General features: G+C 37.7%; 1 protein-coding gene across 1 annotated transcript in view; it reads right to left on the bottom strand.

The window, feature by feature from the left end:
• Positions 1-27,500, bottom strand: part of LOC115222227 (intraflagellar transport protein 80 homolog) — a 522,946-nt gene that overhangs the window by 73,446 nt on the left and 422,000 nt on the right. The window contains exon 18 of the mRNA XM_029792388.2: positions 7,683-7,806. Coding sequence (XP_029648248.1) covers positions 7,683-7,806 — 124 coding nt within the window. The remainder of the gene's footprint in view (positions 1-7,682; positions 7,807-27,500) is intronic.

The raw sequence follows: 27,500 nt of genomic DNA, 5'->3' as shown, positions 1-27,500 counted from the left end.
CAGCATGGCTGCAGTCAAATGACTGAAACAAGTAAAAGAGAGAGAGAGAGGCACACGTACACATGCTTGCAAATAGACACACAAGTATGCATACACACACATATGCATGTGAGCACAAACACACACACACACACATTCATTCATTCAGCCAAAACTAGAACCCTCTATTCAGCACTTTTAAACTGCTAGAAATAGCAGCCAAATCTCCTTTCAATCACACTTGACTCTCATAGAAACCAATCAAAGAAAAAAAGAAGAAAAAGAAGAGCACAATGGATATTGTAGTCTAAGATACATTATGCCAGAAAAACAAAAAACCAGATACAACACTGCTGTTGTGTTTCTTCAACAGCAACAACAACAAGACAAATATTCACATATATATATATACTTATATATCTTGTGTAAAGTAAAGACAAGAGGGGTTTCGAAAGTACTTAGATATAAATATTACCTGACTTGGCATTTAGCATAGCATGTTTGGCAGCAAAATCTAATTATCGATAATGATTTCCAATACCTCTTATGAATGTCCGTATATGGCTGTGGGAATTTTATCTTATGTGTGTATATATATATATATATATATATATATATAATAGAAATATGTTTCAAAAAGAAAATAGAAACTAGACGTGGAAAAGATATGGGGAAAGTGCTTAAAAACATATACATTTTTGTGTGTTTATATACATACATACATATATATATATATATATATATATATATATATATATATATATATAGAGAGAGAGAGAGAGAGAGAGAGAGAGAGATATGTGTGTGTGTGTGTGTTTACATATATATCTGAATATATATCTTTATATACATATATAGGCAATTTGCTCTGTATATATGTATATATTTATATATACACACACATACATATATACATACATACATATATATATATATATATATATATATATATATATATATATATATATATACACATATTTACATAAGCACACATACATACATATATATATATTACATGTATATATTTATGTCTGTGTGTGGTGTGTGTATGCATATATATATACATACATACATACATACATACATACATACATACATACATACATACATACATACATATATATATATGTATACATACATTTATATATTTGATTGTGTGTCTGTGTATGTATATCTATGAATATCTATATATGCATATATATACACACATATGTATGCATGAGTGTGTGTTTGTGTGTGCACGCCACTGCAAAGTACTGTTACAAACTAATTCCATAAGAGTCTGCCGGAGCAATGCTTCTTCCTATTAAGACACCATTTTAGTAACTACAAAGGACTAAATGCCACGAATCGTTCCATTCAAATAGATCACCACTTTGAGTGTTGTCAAGGAAATATTGAAATCAGAGATCAGAATATCTCCATAACATGGAATTAAGACAGGTGTGTGTGTTTTAGAATTTCTATTGAAACAGCATATTCAATTGAAAACAAAATTGCCATTCACAGACTGTGAAATATTCTAAAAGTGGAATTGCAAGTGATAAAATGGTAAATATTTGTATCTTATTTTGGTTTTTGTTGAATGAGATTTCATAATCAGGATAAATAACAAGAAATAATCTGTAGGAACCATTCAATTCTTTGTTTTAGAATTTAACTGCATTGCTTTAGGTCTTTCCCTCTGAAGACGTTTGATGGCATTAAAGAGGATGGAGAGGAGAGAAGAGTAGGAAGGCAGGAAGGAAGGAAGGAAGGAAGGAAGGAAGGAAAAGAGAGACGGATATATGGTTGGGTGGATGGAGGATGGGTGGAAGAATTGACTGATATATATGTGCAGAAATAGAGGGGGAGAGAGAGAGAGAGGTAGACAGACATAGATATAAAGATATACAGACAGGATGGATAGAAAAGCATGGAGACCAACATAAAGACATACAATAGCAATAGATAATGCATACATACGTATATATACACACACAGAGCAAGACAGACGGATTGATTGATTGACTGATTGATTGATTGATTAATTGATTGATTGATTGATTGAGGCCAGACAGACACGTACAGACAGATAGATAATAGATTCATACATATATATAGACAGAAAAATAAATAATACATGCATACATAGAAAGATATGTGTGTGTGTGTAAGTATATATATATATATATATATATATATATATATAAATATATATATAAATATATATATACAGAGAGAAAGAGAGAGACAGACAAACAGACAGAGATGTAGACAGATAGATAGATAGATAGATAGATAGATAGATAGATAGATAGATAGATAGATAAATTGATACATAGACAGAGATGTAGATAGACGGACACAGATAGGTAAATAGATAGATAGACAGATAATAGATAGATAGATAGATACATACATACATACATACATACATACATACATACATACATACATAGACAGAGATGTAGATAGACAGACACAGATAGATAAATAGATAGATAGACAGATAATAGATAGATAGACAGACAGACAGACAGACAAATACACAGACAAACAGAGAGCAGCAATCTGAACATTACAAAGAAATATAAGTTTAAACTTGAGATACACAGTTGTTCTTCGGTTTAATCACATCTTTTCCTTACTCCAATGATCCCTTTTTTTTCAACCCTACATCAATGGGGCCCAATTATTTCAGCAGCTCCCTTCACAAACCTAAGCCACTTTACACATATACACACACACATAACAACAGCAGCAGCAGCAACACTAGTAACAGGGGGCAGCCAACTGTCCCTATAGTCCCCCTCTAAGGCATTCACTGAGGCATATCTTCCGCAGTGTTCAGCAGACAAATGCAGTTACACAAAGCAGAAGCAGATAGCAATTGTGCAGTGGAATGTGCAACACACTTCCATTGTGCATTATTCCTTCTGTTATTGCATCCTGTCCTTTACAGCTGTCATTTTCCCCTTTTCTCTGCAACTCTGAATCACGCTGCTATTCGTCCACTGTCTTTTCAATCTGATCAACTTAAAGGGGCACACATCTACATGTATTTTTGCAGTGAAGGTAGTGGTTAAGGATTAACAACAGCTGAGATTAAAACTGCTTCAACTCTTTAGCATTCAGATTACTTTATCAAATCTAACACATATTTATCAACATTGTTTTGAATTAATCATGTATTATCTTGTAGCTTTGAGACTTCAACGAGTTAACTGTTAAGTTTTAGAATGACATTGCAGGGCAGGTATGAGAGGCTGGATCTGGCCAATTTGAACTTAAAACAGGTAGAATATTTGGGCTGAATATAGCTAAAGGATTAAACAACAAAATATCTTATATCACATGAGATTATAAAAATTAGGATCATGTTATTGAATTAAACGGAAAGTGTCTCACATTTTAATTTTATTTTCTTTGAAGTTTCTGTTTTTTTAACCTCTAACATACTGCATTTTTTTTTCTGGATTTATTTCCCCTGCCACTGTCCTGCTACTACAGGGGAGAAAACTCATACAGTGACATGATGCACCTACAGAATACTAAAGGTTAAATATTCTTCAAGAATGATTGATGGAAGGGAGGTCAAATAAGCAGAGAAAGTGTAGGGTTTGGAAATCCCTCTAGTCCTGTCTTGCCAAGGTATAATCAACCCTTCTAGAGTTGGTGCTATGAAAATATGCACCCACTACACTGTAAAGTAGTTCGCATTGAGAAGGACATCCAGATCTACAAACCAATATAAATGACACATAATGGAAATTAGGTTTTAGGAGTTGTAATGGCAAGTGAGAGTGGACTTGGATGGTGAAAATCTGTCCAACCCATGCCAACATGGAAAGTGGCTGGAAAAACTGATAATGATGATGACAATGGTGGTGATGGTATGTTGGAGGTGATGATAATGATGGCAGTGATGGTGGTGATGGGGGATGATGATGATTATAGTAGTAGTGGTGGTGGTGAAAATGATGGCAATTAAGAAAAAATATTATGTAATAATTATTTTAACATTGGCAAATACCATTTTTTAATTTTTTTTTTTCCATTTATCAGATTCCATTTTGTGGAACCCTGCAATTTTTTCTCAGAAAATTCAATTTAAAAAAATGCTGTCCTGAGTGACATAATTGACAACAGCAGTAGCAACAATGGTGGTGATGGTGGCACTAGTGGTGGGATGGTGGTGGATGTGGTAGCGGTGGAGGGGGGGTACTGCTGCTGCAAGAAGTGATGGTGATAGAAATGTACTCTTAGTCTATACCCTTTCACTTGTTTCAGTCATGTGACTGTGGCCATGCTGGAGCACCACCTTTAGTTGAGCAAATCGACCCCAGGACTTATTCTTTGTAAGCCTAATACTTATTCTATTGGTCTCTTTTGCTGAACCGCTAAGTTACGGGAACGTAAACACACCAGCATTGGTTGTCAGGCGATGTTGGGTGGGGGGACAAACACAGACACACAAACATATACACACACATACATATATATACATATATACGACAGGCTTCTTTCAGTTTCCATCTACCAAATCCACTCACAAGGCTTTGGTTGGCCTGAGGCTATAGTAGAAGGCACTTGCCCAAGGTGACACGAAGTGGGAATGAATCTGAAACCATGTGGTTGGTAAGCAAACTACTTACCACACAGCCACTCCTGTGCCTATGTAGTCTACAAGTAGAAGGTACAAAGGGACCAGTTTTTGAAAAATGTGCTTTAGTTTACAACAAAGGCCTTTCCACAGCTTACAAAGGATGGAAAAATCATCATCGTCGTCATCATCATCATCCTCATCGTTTTAACATCCAGTTTTCTATGTTTGCATGGGTCAGGTGTGATTTGCCGAGTAAGATGCCCTTCCTGTTGCCATTCAACAGCCAGATGCTCTTCTCGTTGCCAACTCTTATCTGTTTCCAAGCAGGGTAATATTTCCCCATCATCAGACATGATTTTTATGTCCAATTAGATTCTCCCTGTTGGTGTACATCATTATTGAAAGAATGTGTAAATACACACCTAAACACTTTGCACACCTAAACACACCTTTCTATTACAGGCACAAGGCCTGATATCTCAGAGGAGGAGGCTAGCCAATTATATCGACCCCAGTGCTTCACCAGTATTTATTTTATCAACCCTAAAAGGTGAAACCCACAAGCAAACTGAGCAGAATTTGAACTCAGAACATGAAGCGAAACAAAAAAAAATGCTAAATATTGTCTACTTGTTTACTTCATATATGTATAAATATTCTTTTCTACTCTGAACGTTTTGGGAAGGGGGGCAATCAATTAGATCAACACCAGTAGGCAACTGGTACTTAATTTATCGACCCCAAAAAGATGAAAGGCGAAGTCGACCTTGGCGGAATTTGAACTCAGAATGTAAAGACAGACGAAATACCCCTTAGCATTTCGCCCGGCATGCTAACAATTCTGCCAGCTCAGTGCCTTAAATATTCTTTTCTAGTCTAGGCACAAGGCCCAAAATTTTTGGGGAGGGGGGTGGGCAGTCGATTAGACTGACCCCAGTACTCAACTGGTATTTAATTTATCAACCCCGAAAGGATGAAAGGCAAAGGTGACCTCAACGGAATTTGAACTCAGAATGTAAAGACAGATGAAATACCAAGAAGCATTTCACCCAGCGTGCTAATGTTTCTGGCAGCTTGCCGCTTTCCTATATGTATAAATATTGACAAATGACCGAGACCGTTGGCAATATGCTTGACAAATGACCAAATGACTTTGGAACACATGGTGTGCTTGAGAAGAAGACCCATCAAGCCAAGTGAAATCGTAGTCATTGTAAATAAGGGTATCAAGCAACTGGCACCCATGCTGGTGGCATGCAAAAGCATCCATAACACTCTCGGAATAGTTGATATTAGGAAGGGCATCCAGCTGTAGAAACCATGCCAAATCAGACTGGTGTTTAGTGCAGCCCCTCAACTTACCAGCCCTGGTCAAACCATCAACCCATGCCAGCACAGACAATGGATGTTAAATGATGATGATGAAGATTGTCTGCTTCCTGTTTTTATGCGAATATTGTATACTTCCTGCATATTTATAAATATTATTTACTTTCTGTGTACATGTCAATACGGTTCAATTCCTGTGGTAGAGTCATAATTCACCTACCACTCTTGGCATGTCAATCCTTTCCAGTTGGGATATACCCATAGGAGCCCAACCCACCTAACCTCTGTCCAGAACCTAACAGAAAACTCCCTCCACTCACACAGCCACCACATCCATCCTAAGCGACAGCCCTAAAGCAAAAGAGGCTCACACCAGTCATTCTTCATCTCACATCACTTCCTTCATCCTCTGCTTTCGGCAAGGCCTCTTGGCCATTCACATGAAATCACTGGCCCTATGCTTGCAGCCTACCTCAGCCACACATTTGAAAATATTGCCAACTTCCTGTGTACATACAAATATTTATGTTGTGTCTGCATGTGAATATAATTTATTTTGTGTATATAAATGTAGACAAACAAATATTTGTTCTTTTATCAGGTGCATGAAAAATGAGTATCGTACGATACTAATAAGAAGATATTTTTTCAAATGCAGATAATAATAATAATCTTTTCTACTCTAGGCACAAGGCCCGAAATTTTGAGGAAGGGGGCCAGTCAATTAGATAAATCCCGGGACACAACTGGTACTTAATTTATTGACCCCGAAAGCCTGGTCATTGACAAATTTTTCCGCCTTGTAAGGGTAATTTACCTGGTATTTTGGCTGTTCTAATGGCAACTCTGTGCTTGAAAAAAATATCACCTTGTTATTTGTATTGCATAATTTGCTTTCTATTGGGTTGTCCAGAAAGTATGTGCCGATTTTTAAAGGAAAGATAAAGGTCAATAAATACTTGCCATTACATTTTTAATCAACCAAACATGAACCATTTTGTTGCACAATGCATCTCCATCTTTCCTTTAACTTGAAAATACCCTCTTCCCAGAATTGAGGTGGTTTCATAGCAAAGAATTTATCAAGGTATCTTTTTGTGTCATCCAAGGAATTGAAATTTTTACCATTAAGACTATTCTGCAGAGACCTGAATAAGTGGAAATCCGAAGGAGCAATCTCTGGTGAATATGGAGGGTGGGGTAACACATCCCAGCTGAGCTGCAGCAATTTTTGTCAGGTTCCCAAAGCATCAAGTGCCGAAAATGAACTTTCTTATCTTCCATTTTAAAGAGTTACAGAATTAACACAGGTTATAGGAACATAAACCTTCTTCCACGAAAAGATAGCTTAAACTGTGCTCTAAATGGAGGTGTAGTCAAATCCTATTTTATGGACTCAATCATGTTCTAAAATAAGTCGAAAGGTAAGCTACTATAAATCGGCATGAACTTTCCAGACAACCCAATATTTATGCATCCTTATTGCTTACATTACACAAAATGCAAGCAATATGTGTAAATATAACTCAGTTTGTATCTATGTATTACTTACATAAATATATATCACTTTCTATCTATGCGCTCATATTGCTTATAGAGTGTGTATGTATAAATATTATCAAATACGTGTATAAACCACACAGAAATAATATTTCCTTCAAGCCGTATTAAACACAAAAACACTAGCAGAATTTCTAATATTAATCAATTCAGAAGCTGAAAAAATATTGCAAATTAACTCTGAAAATAGATTCGCTTCAGAAAAATAAAGAAATACAGAACTTACCGTTTCCATGTACTGAAGGAATTTCTTGTTTGTTTCAGTTTTATTAAAGTTTTGCAGATATTTCTGTCTGTATGCTAAAACCGTATCAACATGTGTCTTGTGTTTCACAGCGAGTTCAAGCGAACTGAAATTGGATAAAACATATTCATAATTAGCGTTGAATGCATTGACTGTTTCCTTTTTAATTTCTTTCGCTCGTTTCACTCATTAAATCGCGACCATGCTGGGGCACCACCTTGAAGAATTTTAGCCAAAGGAATCCACCTCAGTACTTAGTTGTTAAGCCTGGTGCTTATTCTATCAGTCTCTTTTCTCGAACCGTTAAGTTATGGGAACATAAATACACCAATGCTGATTGTCGAGTGGTGGGCAGAACACACACACACACACACACACACACACACACACACACCACACACACACACACACACCACACACACACACCACACACACATGAGCAGGGTGCAGAAAAGTCCCTGGTTTTAAGGGTATCAATTAATTATGATTTTAATAAACATATTCCCCTCTTAAATTCACACATTACTACAGTGGACCTTCAGTTATTTGAAGCCCCGTAAAAAAAAAAAACTGACAGGGTTGAGCCTCCAACCAGGCCCCTTTAGCTAGGCCTTTAAAGCAAGGAACCTTTCAGCACCCTTTCATACACACACACACACACATGCATATATATACTTTTTTTCATTTATTTGTTTCAGTCACTTGACTGCAACCATACTGGAGCAATGCCTTTAGTCAAAGAAATCGACCCCAGGACTTATCTTTCTAAGCCTAGTACTTATTCTATCGGTTTCTTTTGCTGAACCTCTAAGTTATGGGGACATAAACACACCAACATCGGTTGTCAAGTGACAGCCGGGGTACAAATACAGTTTCCATCTATCAAATTCATTCACAGGCTTTGGTTGGCCCAAGGCTATAGTAGAGGACACTTCCTCAAGGTGCCCTACAGTGGAACTGAACCTGGAACTATGTGGTTGGGAAGCAAGCTTCTTTATTTCATTAAATTTGCCACAAGGGCAGCACACAGAGAGAAGATTGAGGGCTAGACAGAGACATTAATGGGATGAATGATGATGATATATGGATGATAAGGATGGGAGAAGACGAAAAGTGCCCGCCGACTTTCGCTTCTCTAAAACATTGTTCTTCTTTTCTTTTTTTTTTAAAAAACACAATGAGGCAATAAACCTCTTACACAGTTCAAAATTAAAAATAAAACACAAACACGAGGTAATAATCCTATCACTTTTTACATTTTTAGTCTCTTTTTGAGGTAATACACCTCTTCAACTTTTCCGCCCGGCCAGGCTCCTCGCTTCATCGAAGCACTTGGTCGGTTCCGAACTTAAAGGTTTCAACATAAATCTGAAGGAGTCCTTCGGGAAGGAGTTCATTATCTTCCATAGATCGTTCTTGCATAAGACCTCTGCAGCCACCTGCGAAGGCCACTCAGGGTCCTCCGTGTAGGACAGAAAAATCAAAAAAATTAAGGAAGTGCCTGTGGGAGGGGCTCCCACCGGCACTTCCTTTCAATTTTTTGGATTTCATTTTGCAAGGTTCCTCCCTTGTTGAAGAGGACCAAAAATTTCTCCTCCAGCAGCACACCTGCCAAAGGAGAATTGGGACACGCCGGCAGCGTGTCACAACCTGCCAGCAATGTCCCGTTTTTCTTCTTTCTTTTCTTTTTCCCTTGGGCTGCGTGAGAGTGGTGTTCCCTTGCTGTGTCCAGTAGGTCCTCCTTTTCTCCTGCAGCTCTCGGGTTCTTTGGTGGGCAACCATTGTTGCCCACCTTTCGCTTTCGTTTTTTCGAGGAGGTTTTCCCCTCCTCGACATCCTTCTCCTTCTCTCCCTCCATTGAGGGAGCAGGGAGTGGTTCCTCTGATAACTGCTCCAGGATCCTATTTTGGTCCTTGGGGCAGTTTCTCTTGATGTGGCTGGTCTCCAGGCACAGGTGACACTTGGGGGGGGGGCATCTCTCAAGCATCACCGGATACCTAGATCCGGTCATCCTCAAAAAATCTGGGAAAAACCAGACTTTCGGCTGATTGGGTCCATAGGGTCAACACAGCTTTTGACCCCTCCCAATCAGCCGCAGGCAAAATTTTTACATTGAGCAGCTTGGTACTGCTACCACCTAGACCCCGGCGAATAGAGTCCTCTATCCACTCGGGCTCAACTCCGGGTGGCAAACCACAGATCCAAGCTTTCAAAAATTTCTTTCCACAGTAGCTTGGAAGAAACATTATTTCCTTCCCCTCGAGGGGCCGGCTTGCAAAATCGCAAGCTTCTTTGGGGGAGTCAAATAGCAACCAGACCATTGCAAATTTGACTCCCTGTGAAATAAATTTAATAGCTGGCATGTATTCTGCCAGCTCTTTCAAAATTGTGGCTTTCGGAAAGACGGTTATGGTATCGAGCAATTTTGAATAAGTCCTCAACACCACCGTCTTCCTTTCAAGCTCTTTTAGCCATGATTTGGGAGGAGTTAATTCCTACCCTAATATTTCCTTCGCCATGTTTTTTAAAATAAAAAGTTCAAATATAGTTCGTCAATACGTTTTCAAATAAAGAAAGATACACAAAAAAAGAAAGAAGACACAATAGTAGGGAAGAAAAAATAAAAATAACAGTTCAAATAAAGTTCTTTTTTTTTTTTTAAATAAATGATAGCTGTGAAAAGAGAGTTCAAATCCAGGTAAAGAAATAAATTTTCGGCCGAAAGGTACTCCTGGCCAATTCTTTTAATCCACGTGGGCACAAAAATTTTCAAATACAATTTCTCACAATTATGTGAGACAACACACATCTCCACCGCAAGGCAGACAAAAAGCTTCGAAATCCAGTAAGGACTCCCTGCTTGTTCAAAAAAATTTAAACCAACAGGCAAAAAATCCTACCGGACTCAAAAAGCGAAGAGTCTTACCTTACAGCGTCTTTCAGTTCAACTTTCGCCAGCTGCATGCCAGCGTGACGACTTTTAACAGGTGCTGTTTTTGTTCTTTTTTCTTTTTAGGATGGAGCTCAGACCGAGGTGTCCTCTCAGTTCAAACAGAAGCAAGCTTCTTACCACACAACTTTGCTTGCACCTATACACACACACACACACACAAACACACACACACATACACCCAGCAGACAGGCAGGCAGACGGATAGATAGATATGTATGATGATATTCTGGGCTTCTTTCAGATTCCATCTATGAAATTCACTAACGAAGCTTTGGTCAGCCTGGGGCTATAGTAGAAGCCACTTGCCCAAGGAGTCATACAGTCAGACTGAACCCAAAACGCCAAGGTTTTGGGTTCAGCAAATGTCTTAACAATACACCCATGCCTGCACAAAGCAAATAGCCACCTTGACATGGAAAAATTATTCTGGCCATTTAAAAGGACACAGACCGGTTAATTTTACTTAAATTTATTTCATGAGGTCTCAAAAATTTTAAATGAAATTAACATTAATTAGAATGTAATTAAATGACCATAATAACTCTTCTTCCACGTAAACTGCTTTGTTATTTCCACACGTGGTCTCAAGACAGGTACACCATCCAGAACATCACACATTATCATCATCATCATCAACAACATCACTACCACCACCACCATTACCATCATTGTTATGATCACAATGAACATCATCATCACCACTGTCTTCACCACCACCCTCATCACCCCTCCACAACTGCCACTACCACCACCATTATCATCACTATCAGCATCATAATCACCACCACCGCCACAGCCACCTCCACTATAGTTGCCACCACCGTCACCATCTCATCAACATTATTGCTTTAACGGCTACTTTTCCATGTCTGCTTGCATGGGTCAGATGGAATTTGCTGAGACAGATTTTTTCTACAGCTAGATGCCCTCCCTGTCACCAACCCTCACGTTTCCAAAGAAGGACATATTCCCCATCCCCCACCCCACCACCACCATGGCAAGATATTTTCATGGAAGATTGGAAACAAAAGTTAGCATTTTGCATGAAGGCAACACTCGTCTAAATCTGTGGCACAATGTCAAGACAAGGTGACACAAACACACACTCACACACACACACACACACATACAAACACACGCACACATGCACTTACATATATGCACACACAGAGTTGTTTTGGTAGTATACTTCACATTGTGAAGGCATGTGGCTCAATGGTTAGAGCATCGAGCTTACAATCATGAGGTTGTGAGCTCGAATCCCAGATCGGGCTGTGTGTTGTGTTCTTGAGCAAGACACTTTATTTCACATTGCTCCAGTTCACTCAGTTTTAGAAATGAGTTGCAATGTCACAGATGCCAAGCTGTATCAGCCTTTGCCTTTCCCTTGGATAACACTGGTGGCATGAAGAGGGGAGGTCGGCATGCATGGGCGACTGCTGGTCTTCTATAGACAGCCTTGCCCGGACTTGTGCCTGTGGGGTTAACTTTCAAGGTGCAATCCCATGGTTTGTGTCATGACCGAAGGGGGTCTCAGATACTTCACATTCAGCTTCTGTATTAACGAGTCAATGATGGTAATTTTAAGTGGTCATTTCACCCGCTAGAAAGAGCAGAGAAATCTCTCTAAAATCACATAGTACTATCTTTCAAAAAAAAAAAAAGAAAAAATTGGCCAAGAATACATTAGAATATGTAGTCTGAGATACATTATGTCTGAATGGAAAAAAAAAATGGTATTATCACAACTGGTATTCCTCTGATCAAAGGTCTGCTACCATATCAGGATTGATCTTGGACTGACTGACTGAATAACTAACCAAACAACAACAACAACAGCAAACACAGCAGCCATTTCAACATTTCAAATATCTAATGGTTCACACTTAATTCCTTCATTCTCTTCAGTCATTCTGTCTAAAGATATTCTTCCTTTTGTTCAAAGACTAAAAGACTAAAAGCAGCATAACATGTTCGTCAAAACAATATTTGAAACTCTTCCACCAGTCAAGTTTATCTATTTCTTTTCCACACTATTAACTTCATATTGAGACTGAATATTTACGATGTGTAGATATGAATATTAGAAATATACACACTTTAAATAGCAGGTTAATAGCCCGGAAAATTGTAATCTTAATAACAGCGACTCACCTCAGACTTTTCGACATTAATTCTTTCCCCCAGTTTACTTGAGAACTCGCTTACACACCATCTTTATCCATCCGTATTCACTTTAAATGCCTCCCTGCCAGCCACAGCACCGCCCTCCTCTTACAGAACTCTCTACATAACACCACACAAAAATATCAGGACCAATAATCTAATTAGTTCCAAACGATGTGCTGCTTGCTGCTGCTGCTGCTGCGATGCACACCACCAATAGTAATTGCAGAAAAACACCAAGTAGCAAACTCTAAATGCACTTTCTTCACATTTTAGTATACTAAACACAGACTGATCAATGTATTATTATTATTATTATTATTATTATTATTATTATTAAGGCGGCAAGCTGGCAGAAACGTTAGCACAGCGGGTGAAATGCTTAGTGGTATTTCATCTGCCATTACGTTCTGAGTTCAAATTCTGCCGAGGTTGACTTTGCCTTTCATCCTTTCGGGGTCGATAAATTAAGTACCAGCTGCGTACTGGAGTCAATCTAATCGACTGTCTCCACCCCCCCAAAAAAATTTCAAGCCTTGTGGCTAGAGCAGGAAAGATTATTTAAAGGCGGTGAGCTGGCAGAATCGTTAGCACTCCGGGTGAAATGCTTAGCAGTATTTCGCCTGCAGTTACGTTCTGAGTACAAATTCCACCGAGGTCGATTTTGCCTTTCATCCTTTCGGGGTCGATAAATTAAGTACCAGTTACAAACTGGGGTCGATGTAATCAACTTAATCCCTTTGTCTGTCCTTGTTTGTCCCCTCTATGTTTAGTCCCTTGTGGGTAATAAAGAAATAAGAAATGTTATCACATTGGATGAAATGCATTTTATCTGTCTTTACATTCAACCAGCTGTGTACTGGAGTTGATCTAATCAAAATTTCGGGCCTTGTGGCTCGGGCAGAAAATATTATTTAAAGGCAGCAAGCTGGTAGAAACGTTAGCATGCTGAACAAAATGCTTAATAGCATTTAGTCTATCTTTACATTCTGAGTTCAAATCCCTCTGAGGTTAACTTTGCCTTTCATTCTTTCGGGATCAATAAATTAAGTACCAGTTGCATACTGGGGTCAATCTAATTGACTGTCTCCCTCCCCAAAAATTTTGGGCACTGTGCCTAGATTAGAAAAGAATATTATCAACACTCCACCTGTTCTGTGTATATAATTTTAAGGCGGCAAGCTGACAGAAATGCTAGCATAGCAGGTGAAATGCTTAGCAGCATTTCGTCTGTCTTTATGTTCTGAGTTCAAATCCCTCTGAGGTCAACTTTGCCTTTCATCCTCTTAGGGTCAATAAATTAAGCACCAGTTGCTTACTGGGGTTGATCTAATCGACTGGCCCCCTCTCCCAAAATTTCGCGCTTTGTGCCAAGAATAAAAAAGATTATTATTAAAGTGGTGAGTTGACACAATTGCTAGCACACCGGGCGAAATGTTTAGCGGTATTTTGTTTGCCATTACATTCTGAGTTCAAATTCCGCCGAGGTCGACTTTGCCTTTCATCCTTTTGGGGGTCGATTAAATAAGTACCAGTTACGCACTGGTGTCGATATAATCGACTTAATCCATTTGTCTGTCCTTGTTTGTCCTCTCTGTGTTTAGCCCCTGAGTTCAAATTCCGCCAGGGTTAACCTTACTTGTCATTCTTTCACATGTAAAGAAATAGAAATAGATATTTCGCCTGTTTTTACATTCCGAGATCAAATTCCGCCGAGGTTGACTTTACCTTTCATCCTTTCGGGGGTCGATTAAATAAGTACCAGTTATGCACTGGGGTCGATATAATCAACTTAATCCGTTTTTCTGTCCTTGTTTGTCCTCTCTGTGTTTAGCCCCTGAGTTCAAATTCCGCCAGGGTTAACCTTACTTGTCATTCTTTCACATGTATAAATATAAATATATATATATGTGTGTGTGTGTGTGTGTACATATGTGTGTATATATATATATGCATATATATATATATATATATTATATATATATATATATATACATGTATATGTATATATATGCATATATGTCTATGTATGTATATATATATACATATATAAATATGTGTGTGTGTATATATATATATATATATATATATATATATATACACATTATATCTATTTAAAAGGAGAAAAAAGAAAATGGAGAGAAGGAAGCTAATAATTGTTTATTACTGACAACAAATTGGTCATCTTCGCTTCTCACAGACATTGAAATGTCTCCTGAAATGAATTGATAGACTCACCTATAACATCCAAAGGCACATCTGTCTTTTTCCTCTGATGAAATTTCATTCATGTCACATAAATGTAGATTTAATGCATAAATTTGTAATTAAATTATTAAGTATTAATTGAAACGGCTTTAAGAAGGGAAGATGACCAATATGTTGTTAACAGTAAACAATTATTAACTTCCATATCTCCATTTTCTATTCCACTTTTGAATGGAGATAAATTATATGCTTAATATATACCTATTCTTTTTAAAGGGATTTCATTCTCCAAAAATAATAGGTGTTCAACCAGTATTTCCTTGGATGCAACCATCCCTTCACAAGGTTAACATATCCTTTGATTAAATATATATATATATAGTCGCCATGATAGATCGTTAGCTACTACACACATTTTTTTCTCTTCTTGTTTTTTCTGTGTCCTTTTCTGTAGAAGAGCGTAGGCTCGAAACGTAAAAGACTTTTTCTATTCCTGAGCGTTATACTAATACATCTGTTTGTTTTGTACACCACCTGTCTTCGTCTTTATGTTTTTTTTTGGTAAACTCTCCTTATATATATATATATATATATATACACACAAATATCCTGTAATTATAAACATAATTAGGGGTCAGCTAATTGCTTCACCACACACTGCATTTAGAAAATAGGAGTTAAAATCCATTTTCTGCTACCATAAACATCCCCCAGACAGCAACACACTGTTTTACATAGGTAAAAAGAAGCAATAACGAATCCACATGACTCAGATTAGCTACATACGCATTTCAGAATTAAAGTAAATTTATAATTACTTACTTATTTCGCCTCTTCAGTGTAGTATTTCAAAATATAAATTTGAGAGTGTTACAATTAAATATGTACGCAATATATATTGATTAATTAATTAATTAATTAATCAATTTTACCCTTTTATGATGGATGGATGGATGGATGGATAGATAGTGAGAGAGGGGGGCACCCCTCCCAGTTGATGAGCAAATCCATTTCAAATGAAAACACTTGGCTTACTCTTAGTTCTTTGATCTTAGTTCTACGAGGGTTTATTCGCGACCAAACACCCACAACAATACAATTAGAAAAAAACAATATAACTACAACACCAACAATACCTGGCCACCATGTTGCCAGTAAGCAAACTTACTTAATCACACAGCTATAATGTTTTCACCCTCTATATTTACTACAGGCTTCTTTCAGTTTCCTTCTACTAAATCCAACCACAAAGCCTTACAATTTGGTGAACAGAAAAAAAATTCAATGTTAAAACTTTGGAAATTTGGAAACCATGGTAACAACAACAACAAGGTACCGATGATCTTATCAATAACTGCATCAAATGGTTATTTCGTTTCAAAAATTACAGCTTCTGTCTCCTATGAAACAATTCCCAGAAGTGGTACCGAAGAATATTCTTCTTAAACATTGAACTTTTATTTACAGAAACTCCATACCCCCATCTGAATTGTGTCATATAATACAAACTTATTTACTGCGAAAAGTCACTAATTTAGAAAATAATATAAAATCCATGATAAATTCATTCTGACATGTTAGTAATTTAATTTAAATCCAAAATGTAGATAAAAATGAATAAATTATTTCTCAAAGATAGCTTAGATGCTTATCAAACTGAATTAAATATCAATATATTAATACAAACACACAACGATTACATATACATAAATATATGTATACGCACATACATATATATATAGTACACATGCACACACACAAATACACACCCACTCACAATGCCCACCCACACATACATGAGTAATTATACACACATACATACATAAATATGTTTACATCAAGAATCTTGCAAACCAAACAAAAAAAACGAAATATATAAATATATTCTTTTACGTATGTATATAGCAATATACATATTCATATGTGTATGTGCACATATATATATATATATATATATATATGTATGTATATATACACACATATATATACATATATATATATACACATATACATATATATACATACATATATATATATGCATATACATATATATATATATGCATATACATGTATATATATGCATATACATGCATATACATATGTATATATATATGCATATACATATGTATATATATATATGCATATACATATGTATATATATATATGCATATACATATGTATATATATACATATATATATATGTAAATGAAGATGTATATATACATACATACATATATATACATATATACATATACATACATACATACATACATACATATATATATATATATAAATAAATACATACATAGCATATGTGCCAGACATAAACATACATACACAGACATACGTACACAGGCACGCACACGCACACATACATGCACCGCACACAAATATTATTATGTTATGTTAATAAGCAAGAAAATAGCAGCAAAAATCAATGTAAATAAGACGATATTATCATTTCGAGGCAAGAGAAACACAAATGTCAGAAACTGTGATATTTACATCGAAGTGTCTCGCTACATGAACACAAGACAAACAAAAACCAACAACTACAACAACAACAATAACAACAACAACACAAATATGTCCAATATTATAATAGCAAGTCTATTTTTTAAATATTATAATACACTGATTATAAAAACAATCAGTAATTAATTTTATAGACATAAACTTGCCAATGAAGCCATTCATTTTATTTATTGTGTTTTATACACTTTTCTGTTTGTTTTGTTTTGCTTTTTTTTTGTTTTTTTTTTTTGGTGGGGGGTTGTTTTTAGAAATTTATTGTGGTTTGAAGAATTCTGTAAATTCAGCAATTTCTCTTACTTTCTCTCTGTCTTTTCTCCTCTAGGTACAAGACACGAAATTTTTGGGGAGGCAGGGGTGCCAGTCGATTAGACCAACTCCAGTACACAACTGGTACTTAATTTATCAACCCTGAAAGGATGAAAGGCAAAGTTGACCTTGGCGGAATTTGAACTCAGAATGTAAAGACAGACAAAATGCCGCTAATACTTTCTCTCTGTCTGTCTATGGACTGCGGTCATGCTGGAGCATGAAGGGTTTTAGTCAAACAAATTAACCCTTGTTGTTGTGATTTTGTTTTTTTTTTCTAATCAAGTCTGGTACTTATTATCTCTATCTCTATTGTCAATTGCCAAACTGCTAAGTTATGGAGATGCAAACAAACCAACACCTGTTGTCAAGCGACGGTGGGCAATATAAAATGCAGACACATGAACACACACACACACATACATGGTGGGCCTCCACACAGTTTCTATCAAACAAATTCACTCACAAGGCATTGGTTGGCATGGGGCTATGATAGAAAGCATTTAAAGTAAGAAAAGGCAAAAGTAAAATAACGACAGACTCTCTCGTCAAAGATAAGATAATGCATGAGTGTTCAGCTTTTGGCAAACAACTGTCAAAAATGATTTGTTTATAGTGGTTAAACGTATGTCAAGTAAAGGTAAAGGCCACCTTCCCAAGTCATGCTGACTTACAAGGGCCAGTTGCCTGGTGTCCTTGGGTTATATATTCTCCACTTGTATGGGACACCAGTCCGTCACAGGATTATGCATTTTTGCTGGCTGAGTAGACTGGAGCAAAGTGAAATGAAGGGTTCTACTCAAGGACACAATGCATTTGCCAGTCCAGGAATAGAAACCACAATCTTACGATAGGCGCAGGAGTGGCTGTGTGGTAAGTAGCTTGCTTACAAACCACATGGTTCCAGGTTCAGTCCCACTGTGTGGCACCTTGGACAAGTGTCTTTTACTATAGCCTCGGGCCGACCAAAGCCTTGTGAGTGGATTTGGTAGACAGAAACTGAAAGAAGCCCATCGTATATATATATATATATATATATATATATATATATATATATATATATGTATGTGTGTATGTATATGTTTGTGTGTCTGTGTTTGTCCCCCCAACATTGCTTGACAACCGATGCTGGTGTATTTACGTCCCCATAACTTAGCTGTTCAGCAAAAGAGACCGATAGAATAAGTACTAGGCTTACAAAGAATAAGTCCTGGGGTTGATTTGCTTAACTAAAGGTGGTGCTCCAGCATGGCCACAGTCAAATGACTGAAACAAGTAAAAGAGTAAAAAGAGAGAGTATGAGTTCAATACTTTAACCACTCAGCCATGTGTACCTCCACTTATGGAAGACACTTGCCCGAGGTGCAGCACTGTGGAAGTGAACCTGAAACCAAGGGGTTGGAAAGTGAGCTTCTTGGTTAAACATCCATGCCTAAACCTGATGTTCTGGATGCAGAATGGGTCAAATGGTAAAGCAGTGCAATTCATAATCATGAGGTGCCTGGTTCAATTCCAATGCCTGGCTTCACCAAGGACAATTTACCATAGCTTCTGCATGTTGACCCAAGCTTCATCAGTGAAATGCACCATAATCGTCGTCATCATCATCATTATCAACCACTGGACATTACAGTCTTGAAGATACTGTAGAAGAACACTTGCCCTAGTGAGACTGAACCCGGAACCATGCGGTGGGGAAGCAAACTTCCTACCTACCAAACAGCCATGCCTGCACCTATCCACACTGTTTTAAATTGATCATGCATCCTCATAGCTTCAAATTTTCAATGCTGTGATTATTTATATTTTAAAATGACATTTTAGGGAAGGTGTAAGAGGTCAGATTTGGATGGTTTGAACAATAAAAAGAGGAAGAATGCTTGATCCAGAGATGTTTGTTGTTGTTTTCTTTGTTCCTTCTCGAGCCATGCCTGGCTCACAGGGCCAGTTTCCCGGATTCCTTGGCATATACGTTCCCCACCTGTACAGGACGCCGGTCCATCGCAGGTGAGCTGCAAGATGCAGGAGGAAAGTGTGAGAGAAAGTTGTGGCGAAAGAGTCAGAAGAAGTTCGCCGGAGCTGCACGGAGCTTAGGCATTTCGCTCATAAACACTCACATTGCCCGGTCTGAGATTCGAACCCATGATCACTCGACTGCGAGTCTGCTGATCTAACCACTAGGCCATGTGACTCCACTGATTCAGATATGGCTGGTTTAAATGCTAAAGGGTAACTGGGTTTCTAGAATTTTTTAACCTAGTTAATGCCTTAAAACATCAATGAATATGCTTCTGAAACCTTCCTCAATTTCACTGTTCGCTCTGTCATTTCAATGTGTCTACTTTGGTGTTAATTATTTTATTTTATTCTAAGTCTTTTATGGCTATTTGTTCTTTTAGCTTGTTGCTTAGATTAATTTCCTAGTGCAAACATGCAGTGTTAACATTCAAACATCATATTGTTTTGAGGTGAGTTGGGGTGCTAGATTCCCTTGTTCGAAAATATAAGGTCACAGATCGTGTCATATAGCCATCTGTGCTGATGAAGAGAAATAACCCAGAAATCGCGATACACAGATATTGTTTTGAGCTGAGTGGAGGTGCTAGATTCCCTTGTTCGAAAATAAAGGACACAGATTGTGTCATATAGCCAGCTGGAAACAACATCTCCTGGGGCTAAATTACAGCAACATTCATCCTAAACCAGGACTGCCATGTTATGTTGGCAAACAATGTTTACTACAAAGTACTGTTTCTGAATATCTCATGTTGTGAGATTTAAAAATAGTAATTTTCTAATTTATAGATCAGTGACTAGTTGTCACTTTGAAAACTATATATTTTCCGAACGGGAATTTGGAAAGCGCCACCTCTAGACAAACTGCTGATGAAGGGAAATAACCCAGAAATCGCGATACAAGATATTGTTTTGAGCTAAGTTGGGGTGCTAGATTCCCTGGTTTGAAAATATAAAGACACAAATCATGTCGTATAGCCAGCTGGAGATGATGTCTCCTGGTGCTAAATTACAGCAACATTCATCCTAAACCAGGAATACCATATTATGTTGGTAAATAATCTTTACATCATCATTCCCATTTGAAAACCTGCAGAATTTTACCTGTAATTCGTTTGGCCCTCTAAAGCTGACATTGTACACAAATGAACCTACATTTTTTTTAAACTGTAAATTTCGGTCCACAAAATTTAACTTGTATGTCAGAAAATATGGTCAGAAATTGGTAGGAATTGATCTCATTTAGGCCATGGAAAATTCAGTCCTGATGTATCCTCATTTGACTGATACAAGCATGGAAAAGTAGACATTGAAATGACGATGACAATCACTCACACACACACACACACACATACACATGCACACAAACACACCCACACATGATATTAATCATATTATAATTACTAAAGAAAGAAAAAATAATTGTATGCAAAATTCATTATGCAATAAATAATGAAATGTTTGCCTCGTGGCAAAAAATATTAGACTGAATTATTATTATCATTGCAAGAAATTAATTCCTCCAGGTTGAAATGAGTAATGGAAAAAAAGAAAAAAACGGTTCGTTATACACAGAGCGGAAGAAAATAGAAGAAAAATTAACATAGAAAACATAAGATGTAACGAAGTCTGTAATGACTGCATCAGTGTGTGTGTGTGTGTGTGTGTGTGTGTGTGTCTGTGTGTGCACGTGTGTATTTATTTGGATTTCTTTTTAATTTCTACATCAGATTTATTATTATTATTATTATTATTATTATTAAGAAATTTAAATTATTAAAGGAGGCCAACATTTCAAAAAACTAAAGCAACATTAGAGCAAAAACATAAAAAAAAAATTGAGTCTCACACAGATTTAACTTGAACAAAGTGACTGAGGCTATAATAATAATAATAATAATAATAATAATAATAATAATAATGATAATAATAATAATAAAACTATTATATAAAGAAAGTATATCTCATTAAATGTAATAGCAGATAATAAATAATGAAAGAAAATGGATAAATTATTTGGATTAATAAGACCGACCTTTTTGAAATTTAATTAGGATCAGGTAAAATTGGTTCCGTGCTCAGAGAATATCTTTGAAATGTAGGGCATGCTTGGGTTGGGACTGAGAATGTTGGCATAAAATGACAGAGACAGAGACTGCATCTTTTATCTTTTACATGTTTCAGTCATTAGACTGTGGCCATGCTGGGGCACCACCTTGAAGAACGGTTTTAGTCGAAGGAATCGATGCCAGTACTTATAATCTTTTCAAGCCTAGTAGGTACTCTGTTGGTTTCTTTCACTGAACTTACCAAGTTACAGGGATGTAAACACACCAACACCAGTTAAGTGATAGCGGGCTTTTATCAGTTTTTCTCAACCAAATGCACAGTCCACTCACAAGGCTTTGGTTGGCCTGGGGCTAAAATAAAAGACATTCGCCCAAGGTGCCACACAGTGGGGCTGAACCAGGAACCACATGATTCAGAAGCAAGCTTCTTAGCACACAGCCACATCCACAAATATATTCTTTTATTCATTGTTTTCTTCTTTTACTTATTTCAGTCATTTGGCTGTGGCCATGCTGGAGCGTCACCGTAAAGGGTTTTTTGGTCGAAGAAATCAACCCCGAGACTTATTTTTCATAAGCCTAGTACTGATATTATCAGTTTCCTTTGTAGGGATGTAAGCACACCAACATCGGTTGTCAGGTGATGGGGGGTGGGGGCAAACACAGACACAAAGACACACACATAAATATATACATATATATTATATATATATATATTATATATATATATATATATATATATATATATATATATATATACACACATATATATATGTACAATGGGCTTCTTTCAGTTTCTGCCTACCAAATCCACTCACAAGGCTTTGGTTGACCCAAGGCTATAACAGAAGACACTTGCCTAAGGTGCCATGCAGTAGGACTGAACTTGGAACCATGTGGTTGGGAAGCAATCTTCTTACTACACAGCCAGATCATTGGACTATGGCCATGCTGGGGCATAACTTTGAAGATAGATAGATACATACATACATACATACATATGTGTAAGTATATGTGTGGTCACTTTGTATATGAAAAATATCAGCTAAATATCCCTTCAGAGAAAGAAGGACAATCTGGAAAAAAAAATACAATGTGGTTATGGCTAGAAGACCTATGACTAAAGATCTATTTGGTCAAACCTGATCTGTGGCTCAACAAGTCCATAATTTAGTGAATAGGTAGTTTTAGTAATCAAAACGGCAGGAACATTCATTATTGAAAGAAAAGAAGAATCCGTTTGGCTTTTTGTAAATGGATCCCCACCCAAAATGCCAAACGACTGAATAACTGATTACATAGGAAAAACTTATGTAAAGTAAGAAATGTTTCCAATACAATAGTGATTTGAATTGAATATTATCATCAACAAGAATACAAAGAAAAAAAAAATCACACACACAAAAACAAAAAAAAAACCAACAACAAACAAAACAGTTCACATTGCAAAACAATGTCAAGTCGCAAGCTATCATCAAAATTTATTGTCTGGCAGAATGCTACAATAATCACACCAGTTAAATAAATATGTGAATAAAGTCTTGTGAAGAAATTGCAAAAGTGTCTGGAAGATACAATACTGCAACCATTAAATAGTGATATAGAAGGCTACAATATCAAGCTGGTAGTAATCTCTGTGTATTTCTATATCTCTGTTTAATGTTTGTCATATAGTTGACCAAATATTAATTTTGTATCTTTCTTGTATCTCCATTTAATGTTTCTGATGTGAAAGCGACTAAACCAAGGAAAGGGGACTCGATGCATTTGCTCGTATAAGAAATACTTGAACGGCAGCCAAATCTCCCTCAAATCATACCCTACAATCATACAAAAACAAAAAAGGTGGTGGTGGGGGAGAAGTTAATTTGTGTTGCTGGGATTAATGTACAGTAATCTCTCAACTATCGCAGGTGTTGTGTTCCAAAACCCCCTGCAACAGGTGAAAATCCACAAAATAGAAACAGTACTGTATATTTTTTTTTATAACGGAGCACCATCCAAATGTGGCCGATGCCAGCGCCACTTTGACTGGTGTCCATGCTGGTGGCACGTAAAAAGCACCAACTGATCGTGGTCGTTGCCAGCCTTCTCTGGCCCCTGTGCCAGTGGCATGTAAAAAGCACCCACTACACACATGGAGTGGTTGGCGTTAGGAAGTGCATCAAGCTGTAGAAACAGTGCCAGATCAGACTGGAGGCTGGTGCAGCCTCCTGGCTTCCCAGACCCCGGCCGAACCTATTTCTTTATTACCCACAAAGGGCTAAACACAGAGGGGACAAACAAGGATAGACATAGGTATTAAGCCGATTACATCGACCCCAGTGCGTAACTGGTACTTAATTTATCGACCCTGAAAGGATGGAAGGCAAAGTCGGCCTCGGCGAAATTTGAACTCACAACGTAACGGCAGACGAAATACCGTTAAGAATTTCGCCCGTGGAGTGGCTGGCATTAGGAAGGGCATCCAGCCATAGAAACACTGCCAGATCAGACTGGGCCTGATGCAGCCTTCTGGCTTCACAGACCCCAGTTGAACCATCCAACCCATGCTAGCATGGAAAACGGACATTAAACGATGATGATGATGTATATATTTATTTTATTACATATGCAAAACACCACCACGGAGGAATCAATGTAAGCTTAAATAATAAACCGCAGCAGGTGAACTGCAATAGGTAAACTGTGATAGGTGAACCGCGACAGATGAACCGCAATATATATATATATATATCATTATCATCATCATTTAGCGTCTGTTTTCCATGCTAGCATGGGTTGGACGGTTCAACTGGGGTCTGTGAAGCCAGAAGGCTGCATCAGGCCCAGTCTGATCTGGCAGTGTTTCTACGGCTGGATGCCCTTCCTAATGCCAGCCACTCCACGAGTGTAGTGGGTGCATTTTACGTGCCACCCGCACAGGAGCCAGACGGAGCTGGAAAACGGCCACAAACGGATGGTGCTTTTACGTGCCACCGGCACGGGGGCCAGGCGAGGCTGGCAACGGACACGAACGGATGGTGCTTTTACATATCAATAATAATAAAGGGTAAAATTAACTAATCAATTGATAATTAATGATTTTACCAAGTAGTTTGGCATGTAAAGAACCATTATCGGCAAACTTATACAAAAATTCTATAATTATGAGCATAATCATAATTAGGGTTCAGCAAAATTTGCTTCACCACATACCGAAATAGCAGTTAAAATACTATTCTACTACCATAAGATATCTCCCAGACAGCAGTGGAACGGAACCAGCAAGCACATGGCTGGAAAGCAAACCTCCTACCACACAGCCACGGCTGCATCATGGACATTCAATTATAATAAGCTCCAAGAGTAATCTCGGCAGGCAGACAGAAAGATGGATGGACAGAAGGGTAATAATTCATATGACAGTCATTGGTATCACATTACAAAATTAAAGTTTATAAAAATGGTTTCTTGATTCAATTTAAAAGTGTGTATATGTTTTAGTAATATCAGATGCATTTGATTAACAAAAAATAAGAACATTACGAAACAAATTAAGACAAAGAGAGAAAAAAAAACGTAAACATCAAAATGCTGAAATTAATCAAAAATAGCTGCAGCCATGGCTGTGTGGTAGGAACTTTACTTCCCAACTACATGGTTCTAGGTTCAGTCCCACTGCATGGCACCTTGGGCAAGCGTCTTTTACTATAGCCTTGGGCTGACCAAAGCGTTATGACTGAATTTGGTAGATGGAAATTGAAAGAAGCCTGTTGTGTGTGTGTGTGTGAGCACATGTCTTTGTGTCTGTGTTTGTCCCCCCACCACTGCTTGAGAACTGGTGTTGGTGTGTTTACATCCCTGTAACTTAGCGGTTCAGTAAAAGAGAAAGATAAAACAAGAACCTGGCTTAAAAAAAAAATACAAACAAGTACTGGGGTTGATTCATTCAATTAAGAATTTTTTGAAGGTGGTACTCCAGTATGGCCACAGTTTAATGACTGAAACACGTAAAAAAATAGAAGACCATGAAAAATAATTAGCTTATTCTCATCATGCTGTTGTGTTTGACATCAAGACTAAGACAAAAATTCTTTTATTTGTTTCTGTCATTTGACTGTGGCCAAGCTGGAGTACCGCCTTTAGTCGAGCAAATTCACCCCAGGACTTATTCTTTGTAAGCCTAGTACTTATTCTATCGGTATCTTTTGCTGAACTGCTAAGTTACGGGGATGTAAACACATCAGCATCGGTTGTCAAGCATTGGTAGGGGGGGGGGACAAACAATATATGTACACATACATACATATCATCAACATCATCATCATCGTTTAACATCTGCTTTCCATGCTAGCATGGGTTGGACAATTTGACTGAGGACTGGCAAACCAGATGGCTGTACCAGGCTCCAGTTTGATCTGGCAGAGTTTCTACAGCTGGATGCCCTTCCTAATGCCAACCACTCTGAGGGTGTAGTGGATGCTTTTACATGCCACTGGCATGAGGGCCACCCAGGCAGTACTGGCAACGGCCATGCTCAAAAGGTGTTTTTTATGTGCCACCTGCACAGGAGCCAGTCCAGCGGCACTGGCAACGACCTCGTTCGAATATTTTTTCACATGCCACCAGCACAAGTGCCAGTAAGGCGATGCTGGTAACGATCACACTCAAATGGTGCTCTTAGCACTCCACTAGCATGGATGCCAGTCATCAAATTTGATTTCAATATATATGTATATATGACGGGCTTCTTTCAGTTTCCATCTACCAAATCCACTCACAAGGCTTTGATTGGCCCAAGGCTAGAGTAGAAGATACTTGCCCAAGTTGCCACTCAATCAGACTGAACCCAGAACCATGTGGCTGGTAAGCAAACTACTTACAATACAGCCACTCCTGCACCTATAAGAAGAAATTCAAGAAGGGATTTGCGAAACAGTGACTGAGAGTAAACAAAATAGCAGTTCAAATATGCTTTAGAGGTATTTGAACCTGTAAAAGACTTTTCACTGCTGTTTGCCATGGAGAAAAGAAATTGAGAGAGAAAGTGTAAAAACACCATAATCAGCTCAGAGCTTCATCAGACTAATGGATACATGCATTTTGAACTCTGACTTCATCAGTACATATACCAAAGGAAATTCCAGGCTGGTGTCCAGCATGCTGGAGTGAGTCATCCCTAAGCTTTTGTTAAAGTATGTCTCTAGAACCCACTTCAAACCCAGGCTCCATCTGATCTGATAATTGGTGATGATTTGCTCAGTGAAACCTCAGCAACAGTCGACAATCGACAGCAAAATGAGCTGCTATGGACCACATGTGAACTTGTATTACCACTGACACTCCGAACATGAACTCCTCTTTGATGAGAGTTAACTAAACCAACCAAGATTAAATGCCACCGCAAGCGCAAGCACAAGATACCAAAAAGGAGATAACTCTGCTCTGAGCTAACTTGGAAGAGAAGAGATTGATTCAGGTTTGTTCCCAATATATGACAGCTCAGTCAAGTTTCTTTTCTTACAGAGTGAGACCAACTCATGGTTTGTAAGTAAATCTGGGAAG

The sequence above is a fragment of the Octopus sinensis genome, linkage group LG19, assembly GCF_006345805.1.
Source record: "Octopus sinensis linkage group LG19, ASM634580v1, whole genome shotgun sequence".
Taxonomy (NCBI): Eukaryota; Metazoa; Mollusca; class Cephalopoda; order Octopoda; family Octopodidae; genus Octopus; species Octopus sinensis.
This window is presented reverse-complemented; position numbering and strand designations above follow the sequence as displayed.